Source organism: Oreochromis aureus, linkage group 18 (genome assembly GCF_013358895.1).
Source record: "Oreochromis aureus strain Israel breed Guangdong linkage group 18, ZZ_aureus, whole genome shotgun sequence".
Lineage (NCBI taxonomy): Eukaryota > Metazoa > Chordata > Actinopteri > Cichliformes > Cichlidae > Oreochromis > Oreochromis aureus.
The window spans coordinates 20795727-20808421 of record NC_052959.1 but is presented as its reverse complement, the minus strand read 5'-3'; the positions used below and the strand labels follow the sequence as shown (position 1 = coordinate 20808421).

At 41.0% G+C, this 12695-nt stretch overlaps 1 protein-coding gene across 2 annotated transcripts; it reads right to left on the bottom strand.

Annotated features, from left to right (window-relative positions):
• Positions 1–270: 270 nt before the first annotated feature.
• Positions 271–2730, bottom strand: LOC120434495 (chemokine XC receptor 1-like). Of its 2 annotated transcripts, none has more exons than XM_039602664.1 (2): positions 2224–2730; positions 271–2068 (listed from the first exon to the last, which is right to left on the bottom strand). In XM_039602664.1, the coding sequence occupies exon 2, from the start codon at positions 2056–2058 to the stop codon at positions 1069–1071; it is 990 nt and encodes a 329-aa protein (XP_039458598.1). In that variant the 5' UTR covers positions 2059–2068; positions 2224–2730; the 3' UTR covers positions 271–1068. The 2 variants fall into 2 exon arrangements, with proteins under 2 accessions (XP_039458598.1, XP_039458599.1); XM_039602665.1 differs by lacking the exon at positions 2224–2730 and having other exon boundaries at positions 271–1948; positions 2029–2054.
• Positions 2731–12695: the final 9965 nt, after the last annotated feature.

The window sequence follows — 12695 nt, the reverse complement described above, 5'->3', positions numbered from 1 at the left end:
CTATCCTTTGAAGCACCGCTCCTCTAAAACAGCAAAAAGGATCATTATTAGGTCATCTACATTATTATGTAAATAACAAAATAACTTAAAGCAAAAATCTGGAAACATAAAGTCCGAAGTCTTTATATTAAGGGCAATCAGTCAAACAATATTGTTTGCTCTGGGTCTAAACAGAGCGGTTGTGTGTGACATCTTCTTTTTGCGCATGCGGGCCGCTTTGAGCGCTCACACTGGAGAGCGTTTGATGTCGCATTTTATGTGTAGTGTGAACAAGCAGACAAAAAAATCGGATTTGATCAAAAAACTCGGAATTGAGCATTAAGACCTGCAGTGTGAACGTAGCCAAAAAGACCTCAATTGTGGCACCTCAACCATGTCTCCGATCCTGGTTAAGTAGACTCAGTAGACTCCCTGCTAAGGCGACAATCAGGCCAATATTAAAAAACTTGTCCAGGACTGGGACACTCAGGTTAATCCTGCAGGTTAATCACAGAGGTTCACCTCTGCCCTGCTGTTGATCACATGCGGTTTTTACCCCACTGGACGCCGTATCTGTTGCCGGAAAATGGGACGCCGCGTCGCGCTGCTCTGCCCGTCCTTTCACAAGCCGTTTTCACCTGGTGATCAGGCAGCATGTCCTTCTCTCCCATGCCTGTTTCCTACACGCTCCTTTCTCTTCATACCTGGGCCCTCTTTCAGTGCTCAGTCAGCTTTAGGTCGTTTCACTAGCTGATAGGCCACCTCAGGGCTGGACAGGTCCCATGTCCAGCCAGCCCACAGTGCATTATAATGACGTTATATAAACAAACAACTAGAAAAAGGCAATACAAATATCAGAATAAAATCATGCAAATAAAATCAAAACTACACTTACAAGCAAACACTAAAATCAGAATAAAACCAATCATAAAGACACGCTTTGGGGTCCTTAGGGACTAAGTAAAGCGCTATACAAATACAGGCCATTTACCATTTACCATATATATATACATATACATATAAATATGTGCATGTGTAAAAGTAAAGAAATACAGTCTCTACTTTTACATTTACAAACTGAATCAATGCTTAATTTAACGACTGACTATGTGGACTGTCAGGAGATCTCTGGGCAGTGAAAGCCACATCCTGCCTGGTGTCTCTCTCTCTGTTCTTCCTGCGCACATTTTCACAGTGCATAAGATTCAACAGATGCGTTCGCATCTTCTGTGAGAGCATATATAGCAGTGGGTTCATACAGCAGTGAAAATAGGCAAGCATTTCACAAATATGGTAGGCAACTGCTAACCGTTTCAGTACCTTACAATCTTTGGATTTATCAAGAGATTTAATTAAAAGCATAATATGGTATGGCCCCCAGCAAATGAAAAAGGCTGCAACAATACACAACAGCACAGCTACAGTCTTTTGCTTATTTCTATTTAAACCTTGCAAAACCGTCTTGAGGATGGCAGAATAGCAGAAAATAATGATGGCAAATGGGAGGAAGAATAGCAGTGACACTTGGAGATAACGTCCAAGGTTTTCATCAGATTTATAGTAGCAATAGTCTTTACCATACCAGTGTTCAACCTGTACTTTCACAGCATCACTGAGGGATGCTGAGATGCTGATGACCCAGGCAGCTACACAGGCACCGATTGCACACTTCTTTCTTCTAGCACGGTTACTTTTCCAAGTTGGCAGCACCACCCTAATGAAACGGGCAACTGTCATGGCAGTCAGTAAAATGACACTGCTGTACAAACCAACAAAGAATGTGGCAGTCACGAATTTGCAGACAAAGTCCCCAAAGATCCAGTGGTGTAGGTGACCAACGGCCCAGAATGGAAGTGTGATGGTGAAGATCAAATCAGAGCAGGCCAGGTTCAGGATGAAAATATTTGTGATACTTTTCAGGTCCTCGTAGATGAAAAGAACACATAAGAGGAGACTGTTGCCTATGACACTGAGGATGAAGATTAAGATGAAGAAAGTCCCGGTAAAAATTGGAACGTTATCCTCACAAATATGTGTAGGATCACTCACTCCATCATTAGTTGTCATGTTGTTTGCCATTTTTAATTTTCTAGAAAACACACACACAGAACTATAATTACACACATTAGCTTAGCAAATCTGCCTTAAATGAGAGAAACTTGTACTTTACTTTTTGTAAAGTAGTAAAGCATGAAGAGTAATTAAGTACCAAATTCAGAGTATGACTAGTACTGATAAACTTACCGTAAGCATCAGTTGTCATGTCTTCTGTTAAATTTCACTGTGACGAAAAAGCTGTGATGTTTTTGGAGATTAAAAAAACAAGAAGAGACGCCGCCTTACAAAAACCTTATCATGTCTTGTCATGTCATGAAAAAACAAAATCAGTTGGGCAGCCTTTTTCTTTCCCCACATGCTGCAATATGAAAACAATCACCACTTTTTTTTATTTTGGCCTGAACAACTAAACCAAGATACAGGTTGTGCACTGAGCGTGAGAGCAAGAGATGCTATAGGCTGATATAGCAGCAGTTCAAGAAGTTAAGCAAGGCAACACTAAAAAAAATAAATAAATACAAATAAGTCAAACAACAACATCCAATATATTTTCTGTTAAAATTATGCAATTTGCAAGCGAGGTCAATATAGAAATATAACTGCAAAGACTCCAAAATGATACTGTGCATAATGTTAGGCTGTTTTCAGAGCCCCTTCTGTGAAACAAGTCACATGGTAAGTAACCAGATATCAGTCCTCTTGTTCAGGAAACTGTGGTTGCATTTAACTGTCGTAATCTGCAAGACATGCAGACTAAATATTGAATGGAGAACCAATATGCAGACATGCAGAGGCAGAGTGAGGTAAATTTTAAAGCAAGCTATTAATTTCCAGCCTGTTGAAATCCAAAAAGGCAAAAGCCAAAATGGCAAAAAACACAATCCAAAAAAGTGAAACTGAAGCTACAGCTACTAAAACCTAAAATTAAAGAAATACACAGACTGAAATATTTAACTGCAGAAAACACACTGGCGATATGAAAAAATGAGGCAATGCAGATTTTGAAATACAGACATTCTGACACAAGAAAAAGGGCAGACGGAGATTAAATGGGTGATTATAAGAGATGAGACAGCTGAACAAGACGGCAGAAGAAGACATGGCTGCAGAACTAGAAGCAAAAGCACAAGGAACTCATAAAATAAAGCAGGAACAGGGAAAACAGACATATGAATGGACTAAATACAGAAGACTAGATACAAGGGGAAGGGACACTCAGATAAAAACTAAACTCTGAAGCAAATGAGAACTAGGAACAGAAATACACAAAAGAATACATAAAGTAAATATAAACATTATAAAAAACTCAATAACTGGATAAACTAACAGGAGCTTCCTCAGCAACAAGTTATTTTACCTATGAAAATGTTATATTATAATATCTTAAAATGATCAAGGCTTCTTGGTAACCGTACTCCAACATGCAGATCACACGCTCTCATTAGGATGTTAATGCATGAGTGAGGTAGCATCAGCCATGGTGCTCATAGTTTACATAACCAAAACACAGTAGTTTGGCTGAATTGAAGGTTCATTTGATGCATCTATTTAACTTTGGAGGCCGCATAAGAAGGCCGATTACGTCACAGCAAGGCGACGAAGGCTGTTCCAATTCGAGGCTCCTCCAAATGTGGCCGACAAATGCGTCCTTCATTTCGCCAGATTTGAAAGATAGGTCGGGTGTAGCCTTCATGGTCCAACCTATCCCAGAATTCATAGTGTGGCCCAGCCAATTCCAGTTTCCGACAATGGCAGCAGCTACTTAGTTGCAATATTACTCTTATTGCTCTTTTCAATACTTCATTAATTAAATTGTAATTTATAATATTTTGATGATAATATAAAAATACGTTTCAAACGCAGCAGTGGCAGAGGAGCGCGGCTAAAGAGTTTGAAATATTACTCTTTCTGGGTCACAAAAGAAACTTTTCACATATTTTTAGGTGAGAATGTAGCTGTGTAAACTTCAAATATCTGCTCGGTTTATCAAGACATCACATATTTGCCAAAGTGCTCCGACGTTTTCGAAGACGTCTGTTACCCACCAACTCAATACCTGACCGGGTGGTCAAGGCTCAATAGAGCCGGCTAACACCGGACTCCCAGCACATCATTTTCAGACCCCGTGGGGTCTCTTGTTACTCAGGTTAAAAATGGTATATATGCAGTGTTGGGAAGGTTACTTTTAAAATGTATTCCACTACAGAATACTGAATACATGCCCCAAAATGTATTCTGTAACGTATTCCGTTACGTTACTCAATGAGAGTAACGTATTCTGAATACTTTGGATTACTTAATATATTATCATGCTGTTTACAACTACGTGAATGTACTATTGCTGTGATTTATTACTGTTACTGAAGGTCCGCGGCTCCGAAACGTAGTAAAGGGACCTCTGGCTAATACTTCGGGTTCTGTGTCGGGCTGGTAGCCGAAAACTAGCTTTACTTTGTTGTCTGGGTCAACTTTGCTTGCGGGAGACAGAGAGAGGCGTTGAAAGGCTTCTCCAACGGAACTTATTTTTTCCGGAGGAAAACACGAACACAGTGTACAGTTGAGTCTTAATAGCTTACTTACAAATGGGCTCATCAGGCACTCTTCTTGGCTGCTGTGGTTATTATTATATTTACATGCTTCCAGCTCCCGTTTTTGCTCCGTTACAGCTCGGACTTCCTTTCTCTCCCTCCCTCGCTCACAGAGACATAACGGGTATAGTAGTCCATTCTCCCTGCAGCACGGACTACACTGCCTATGAAGCTACATTCTTTAGAGCTATGCCTGTAGCATTCTGCCTATTAGCTTAGCACAACAACAACAACAAAAAGGCGCTCTCTCACCCAGGAAACACGCAGAGAGAGAGCGCGTCACCCTGTAACCATGGCAACCATAACGCTGCCGCCTGGAACAACAGAACATAGCTGTCAAACAAACCCAAACAGTCCTGACCCGCGACAATATGAAACAGGAAAGTACCGCAGTGTAATCCATTTATTTCAACAAAGTAACTGTATTCTGAATACCACCTTTTTAAACGGTAACTGTAACGGAATACAGTTACTCATATTTTGTATTCTGAATACGTAACGGCGGTACATGTATTCCGTTACTCCCCAACACTGTATATATGTCACTTAGATAACTTCAAAATGTTATTGTTTGACTTTTTTCAGTGTTTTATTTTGTTTGCGAGTAAATCGGTTTGGCTTCGATTAAAGCTATAGTTTTTACACAGCTGAATAAACATCAAACAGAAAACTGATTAAACAGAAGCGTGAGATGGTCGAGAATTTACTCCAGTGTCCTGTTATATTTTAGATAGCAAGGAGCAGACGGCTGGGTTTATTAAACTCCACCCAGACAGCAGTGATGCAAATCTGAAGGCTAGACCGTCCCATTTCAGAGGTTCACACTTCCAGCCTTCTCAGTCTTCGGAGGACCCGGCCCACATAGACCGCGAAGGCCGGGTCCCTCCAAAGGATGCAACTCCTGAATTGAGACACAGCTAATATGTCTGGGTGCCCCAGGATTTCTTCCTCCGTGAAGTAATCTAGCAAATCACCAAGTGGTAATCAGTGGACAGCTCATGTCTTCACTTAACACTAAGTTCATGAGTTTTGAAAACCTACCAGTTACGATGACAGGGTAATTTGCTTGTATATCTAACAAAATTTTAGCAAACTAAAAAGTTAGTTGTATGAATTTAATGGGAATTATTTTAATGAAATTAGGATATGAAAATAACCACAATATACCATGTGAGGAAAATATTTCAATTTGAAAATTTGAACCATGGGAAAAAAACATGGAAATAAAATCTGTAGCTTTGTGCTATTTTAGCAATTTTAGTATGTTTTTCTCCTGTTTTATGCCTTAGAAATATCATTAACCCATGTCAGTTTGATGATCTGTGTACTTTCCTTCCAAAAGAATACTGGGGTTTCTGCTTTTTAATTTATTTTAATTTTACATAGCCTCATGCTTTACAAAAAAACAAAAACAAAAAACAAAAAAAAAACAGAACAAAAGTTACATTTCTTTTTTAGTCTGTTTCAGTTAGTTAAAAAATATATAAAATAAACAGATTTTATTGTTCATTTTCAGTGTAAAGAAAAAAGAGGATGTTGCTCAAGTCACCATATGGTTTTTGTTTAGCTGGAACTATAGATAGTTATTTGTCAGGTTTATTTTGATGAAGCTTCATTTTGCAGAAGTTAATTTTTTTCATGATGTAGTTTTTGGGGTTTTGTGTAATCTCTGACTTAGTGGGAAACAAAAACAACTGAATGTAACAGTCAAACAAGAAGAATCATCCATCCATTCGCTTCCGCTGATCCTTTCCAGGGTCGCGGGGGGCGCTGGAGCCTATCCCAGCTGTCATAGGGCGAGAGGCGGGGTACACCCTGGACAGGTCGCCAGTCTGTCGCAGGGCCAACACACAGGGACAGACAACCATTCACGCTCACATTCACACCTAGTGACAATTTGGATTATCCAATTAACCTATCCCCTCAAACTGCATGTCTTTGGACGGTGGGAGGAAGCCGGAGTACCCGGAGGGAACCCACGCAAACACGGGGAGAACATGCAAACTCCACACAGAAAGACCCCGGCCTGATGGTGGAATTGAACTCAGGACCTTCTTGCTGTGCGGCAACAGTGCTAACCACCGTGCCACCGTGCTGCCCCCAGAAGAATCAACATTCTGAAAAATCATATATCACTACAATACAACTGTATACAGACATAGGCATTCAAACACATCAGTTGACTTTATCGTATGTCCATGTGGCTCTCAGCTAACTTCAAAGCTGTAGCCTGGTCAACACCCTTCTTTATGACTCCTATCAACCCCCCCAGATCTTTTCACTATAGGCATCCTGTGGGGGTTAGAGTCAACTGGTGAATTATCTGCATTTACAACTTCTCCTGTCCTGTTGTCACTGCAGGAAAAGCTTTGTAAAGGAAATTGGATCAAGGTGTTTTGATCTTCTTGGCTCACAACCTCAACCAGCTTAGAGAAGTGTTCATGATGTAAATGTAGACAAAAGGCTTCTCTGTTTGCATCCTTCTTGCAGAGGACAAAGAGAATACGTGATGCTGTATAAATTCCATGATAAATCTCCAACTTGGACTAATCCATTGCCCTTCATACACATAGGTAACTGGCCTGTTTCCAGTTTATTTAGCTGTTCAATGTCCTGCAGCAAGTCAGATACTTGGAGTCGGACTAGCAGTCCAGTCGTACCAGAGCAGTTCACCGTCCCAGCTACTGGTGAACCAACCGTCCATTCAGGTTCAGAAGTTGAAAAGTTGGCAGTGTTCCAAGTACGTTTACTCCTGGATGTGTTGCTAAGGCAACCAAACAAACTGTCTCGCTCTCAGTGATGCTATATGGCCACAGTCCAGAAGAATGTGTAGACAGTGGCATCACAAGCATAACCATTGGTCTTGTTCTTTATGTGAGCGGTTGTGTTCACAAACTGCCACAGGTAGTTGTTGAAAACCCCATGCGGGTACTGGGTGTGATTTGCTCTGTCCCACTGCGCTCCTGTCATCCCACTCTGGGTCCACAGGCACAAGAAGGCGAACAGCACATTCCCAGCCATTCTAAGTTGGGTTCAGGATCCGTTGGTTTCTTCACCAGGATTGAGACGAGAGGTCCTAGAGATATACTCCCCCCTTTGTACCCTGGACTTTTCACCATCACCCAGAGTCGGCCAGGAAGTGTGTTACCTTCTTGCAATGCGCTTGATGTATCCAAGTGTTTCTTTCAGCAATCTTCACTGCTGTGGTCGACGTCAGCAGCATCCGATATGGACCTTCCCACCGTGGACTGGACCAGCACTTCCTCTCCATGGCCTTATCAACATCCAATCTCCAGACTTCAGACTCTGCTCCTGTGGAGAAACAGAATCATCTGGCAGATCATTTGTTCTCAAGACTTCTTTATTTTTACACATTTTAAGCATCTAATCTGCTAATATGCTCTCTCTTCTGCTCTCCTATCATCACTACAGAAGACTAGAACTCTAAATACTCTAACATATATAATCTCAACAAGTCAGACTATTCTCTGTTGGAGTAATCCTCATGTACATTCGTATACCTCCTAACTAATTCTATACAGTCTAACCATGTCCTGCGTGTCTCTTCCTAAGTCTTAACTTTACTATTCCATTAGTTCTCTCTATCAACCCTGCACTTTGTGGGTGATATAAACAATGATGTTTTTAGTGTTATCCCTAGATGTTGTGCCATTAACCTAATCACTTCATTTACAAAGTGTGGACCATTATCACTATAAATGGTCTCAGGAATCCCATGTTCCAAATGATATTCTTACATATTGCTTTGGCAACCGAAATGGCATCAGCTTCCCTAGTTGGGACGATTTCTACCCACTTTGAAAAAGGACACACTATCACTAAACAGTACTTATAGTTATTATAGTTGGACAGCTCTATAAAGTCCATGTGAATAACTTAAAATGGGTGACCGGGTCTGGGGAATTTCCTCTCTTAGGTCTCAAATTACCCCGAGAATTGTGCTTGCAACATATCATACATGACCTGCAAAAATTTTTTTTTTTAAGGGTATTTAATCTTAAAATATAAACTACTTATTATCTCCCTCCTGTTGCGACATGACAAAGCCCATGGCGCAAAATAGCAGCAGTCTTATACAAATTCTAAGGCAGTATTGGTTTATCACACAGATAACAAACACCATCCTGCAAGCTCGCTCCTTCTGTAAATCACAACTGTTTCCCTGCAGTAGATGAGTGGCCCTGCATGTCTACCAGTGCATCCTGCATAATAGCCAACGCTGCTGGCGTTGCATTGCTAAAACGTTAACACCATGTTCTCCTAAAGTTGCCTCTTTCGCGATCTTATCTGCAAAAGCATTCCCTAATGCAACTGGATCTTTCCCTCACATGTGTGCTACACATTTACAAACGGCAATTCTACTGGGCAATAACACTGCCTCCAGCAGATTTTGCAAGAGTTTGGCATGTTCTACAGGTTTCCCTGTAGAGGCTGTCACACCTCGTCTCACCCACTGCACCACAAAGAAATGTAATGTAGTAAATGCATATTGGCTATCAGTGTATATTGTCACATCTTATTTCTCTGCAGCTTTACACACTTCCGTTAAAGCTACTATCCCTGCTGCTCAAGCAAATATGAAACATGCTAGTCGTCCTGCACAGATAACTTTCTCACTATCTACTACAGTAAAACCTGTTTTAGTCTGTCCTCTACTGTTGTAAAACTCAAACCATCAACAAACCAAACCTTTCCCTCACCAAGTGGCACATCCGTTAAGTCATCCCTTGGCTTGCACTCCTTCTCCACGTGCTCTCTACACTCATGATAAGTGCCCTCTTCTTTCGTTGGCAAAAGGGTTTGACAGATTCAGAATTGTGCACCATTTTATGGTAATATGTCGTTGTGAGAGTAACAGTAACATTAAAGACAAGTGTCTTGTAGGTGACAGAAATGTAATTTTAGTCTGCAGTAGTAGACATCTACCTCGTGTGGAACTAACAGTGTCAAAAAGGTGAAAAACTATATCCTGAAACATTGTACAGCTTAAGCTGCTGCACATACTGGTCTCACGCATGAAGGTAAAGCACAAGCAACTAGAGCTAATCTTTTAGGATAGGAAGTTACTGGCTTCACTTGTGGAAAAAGTGCTGTTAGTTATTTCACAGTCACCTGGCATTTGTGCTGTTCATAGAACCACAAGGCCATCGCTGGACCTCCTCTGCGCTGTCACTTTTTGGAGCCTGGCACGCTCCCTCAGGTTCTCATGTTCCGACACTGCTGAAGATTTTAAAGGCAGAGCACGTCGTACACCTTAGTTGTCTTCCTCAACGTCAACGTCGAAACTCTTTTATCTCATTTAAGATTTTGCAGTGCAGAGTCTCCTCATGACGATCTCCTGGAAGCCCAGTAGCACAGCTCTCTGTGCTGAAGGCGATCTCCAACCTCCTGAAGCCTCTCTCCTGGCCTCAGCTTCCATCTTGTGGATGATCCTCAGTCACTCCTTCTCGTCATGGCATCTCGCGACATCTGCAAATTAAAATGACACTCCTCTCGCCACATGGCTTCCGCCATGTGTCAACTCCCCAATGAGACATGTACAAGAATGTTGCACAGTCTCCCTAAAACAATCTCCAGGGTTTGTCCCTTGGAGCAGCCATACTCCAACCTGTAACCCTGTGTAAAAACATCAGTCAGCAATTAAATGTTTAGCTTGTCTAACTCTCAGCTCCACCCAGAGCCTGCATCCTGGAAGACAAAGTCTTTAAATCAAACTTCACATTTTCAACCAACTATAGATCATAAGAGTAATAAAGTATTCAGCATAAAAGACAAATATCATGTGCAGGTTTTCTCCAATCATTAAATCACTATTATTATTATCACAATTTGTCCCAAATCATGAACCATCCCAATTTATTCCACAATTTAATCGGTGACTTTCCTTAAGCAATGTCACTCCACTCATTTTTATCACTGTGAGCTCAATAGTAGCCAGCTAATGAGCCCCATATTCAACTATTCTGTAACCACTGCACATCTGTTCAATTGTCACTTGTCTGTCTGTGCTGAATCCTTTACAAGCACTCTTAAAGAAAAACAAACATTAGCCAAACACACGGTTCATCCTGGTGGTCAGGTGCCGGCCATCCAGATTCCAGAGGTGCTGTAAAAGGTCATAAAGCTAACACTCTGCTGTAAAAAGAAGTAACACTGGTTTCAAACAGTGTCACACTGTATTCACTTCTCCCTTGTAACATTCATATTTTCTCCACAACACAGTGTAATTTCATCATCAACACACAGCCTATAACCACAGTTTTCTTCACACAAAATCTCAGTAATCCTGTGATAGAAAAACATCATTGTGTCCTGCTATAAATCACATGATCAAATCACATGATTAACCATCTGCTGTAAAAAGAAATGTTAATGTTAGCACTGCGCATTTGTATACACTCTTTCTCACAGTAATCTCTGTGAGCAAAACAAAGTAGTTAATAACACACCCATGGTGAATTCACAGACACAGAAAAATTTAAACTAAAAAAGGTTAAATTTGCAGAGTTCACGTAGTCATGTGACCCAAGTTTCCTCCTGTGGTCTCCTTCTGTTCGTGCAACAGAAGACGCACACAGGGATACAGCCACACCTTTGTCAGGTGGGGGTTAACTTCACACAATGGTGTTAAGTCAGTCTGTCTTGTCAGCTTTGTCAGTCAGTCAATTTTTCCACTCATTCATTCATTCTTTGCTGATAGTGGAAACTATCGTCGCATTTCGTTTCCACGCTCAGCAAAATGACGTCATTTCAAAGAAAAAGAAGAACTTTAGAATCGGATTACGTCGCTGAATCCTTTTTGGCAGGGACTTGTTTTCTGATAGCCAAATAAGTGGCTTTCTCCCGAGCCCATTTTAATTTTTGGAGGAACTCACTTTGCAACAGTTTTCTCGACGACAAGTCGTATAACGCTTCTGTTCTAATCGTGCATATCTGCTCAAACAGAGATCATCAACCGAAACTTTCAGTGCACCATGAAAGTAACAAAATAAAAAGAAAGGAAAGAAAATAAAGGAAAGCAAAGGAAAGAAAGGCCTTGTTTAAGTCATGACACGTGTTCTTCATCCCAGGGGGATAAATCGTAACAACCCATTTGGCAGGCTCAACTTAGTAACAAAAGACAAATCAACAGCTAGATCAATCTCAAACATTCATCCAATCAGCCACACACACAACATACAGCATAACCTTGTTGTCTCATCACATAATAAGTTTCTTCTCATGTATCCAAATGTGTGCCATGGTAAAACTTCTTCACACACCAGAAACTCACAATCAGCTCACTCATTTAAAACCCCTCATCAGCATTCTGTTTTCTCCTCTATGATGCAGTCATCTGTCCTCCTATAATATTCAGTCCACTAGTCTATGTATCACTTTCATCTTACTAGTGACTTGGACAAGATGACAAACAGAATCTCATGCTTAAGATGCTGTCTGGTCTTCATGAGTATCATTTATTGTGTATGCATGTAGGGTTAGTATGGTTGATGTATTTTCTGTATGTTTTTGTGTTCCTCTCATCACATTTCATTAATCTCATCACTGCTTAAAACAACACACATCTCTCTCTCTCTCTCTTTTTTTTAAACTGTTCTTCTCTCCAAAACAGAAAGTAGCATTACAGCTGTTTCAGGCTGAGAAACACCAAACACTCTTCGTGCTATCATTCACCACACAACTTATGTTATTTCTTTGTCCACTGGGCAGGTGACCTGCAGAATCACGTCTGCCCCAGCTACACCGTGACGTCAGATACGCTCACACTCACTTCTGCTTAGAGCACAATTTCACTTCATTCGTCAACGATCCACACACCACGTGCTGCCCAATAAAACTTTGCAGTGTATTTCATCCTCTTTCAAGGCAGACTTAAACACCATATGTTTTTTTTTTCTGTTGTGTCAGGGATGGATATGTGGTTGCAACGTTTATGTTCACTTTCTTTCCTTTCTGTCTCCTCTCCTGCCTAGTCTGTTTTGGACTCAATGCTGCTCCTAATGCCTCTCCATACTCAGCCTTTAGTCTCTCCTCCACCTCTGCCTCTGC

Excerpts from the sequence above, each read along its gene's own strand:
- LOC120434495 (XM_039602664.1), bottom strand. The coding sequence starts at position 2,058 with ATGGCAAACAACATGACAACTAATGATGGAGTGAGTGATCCTACACAT.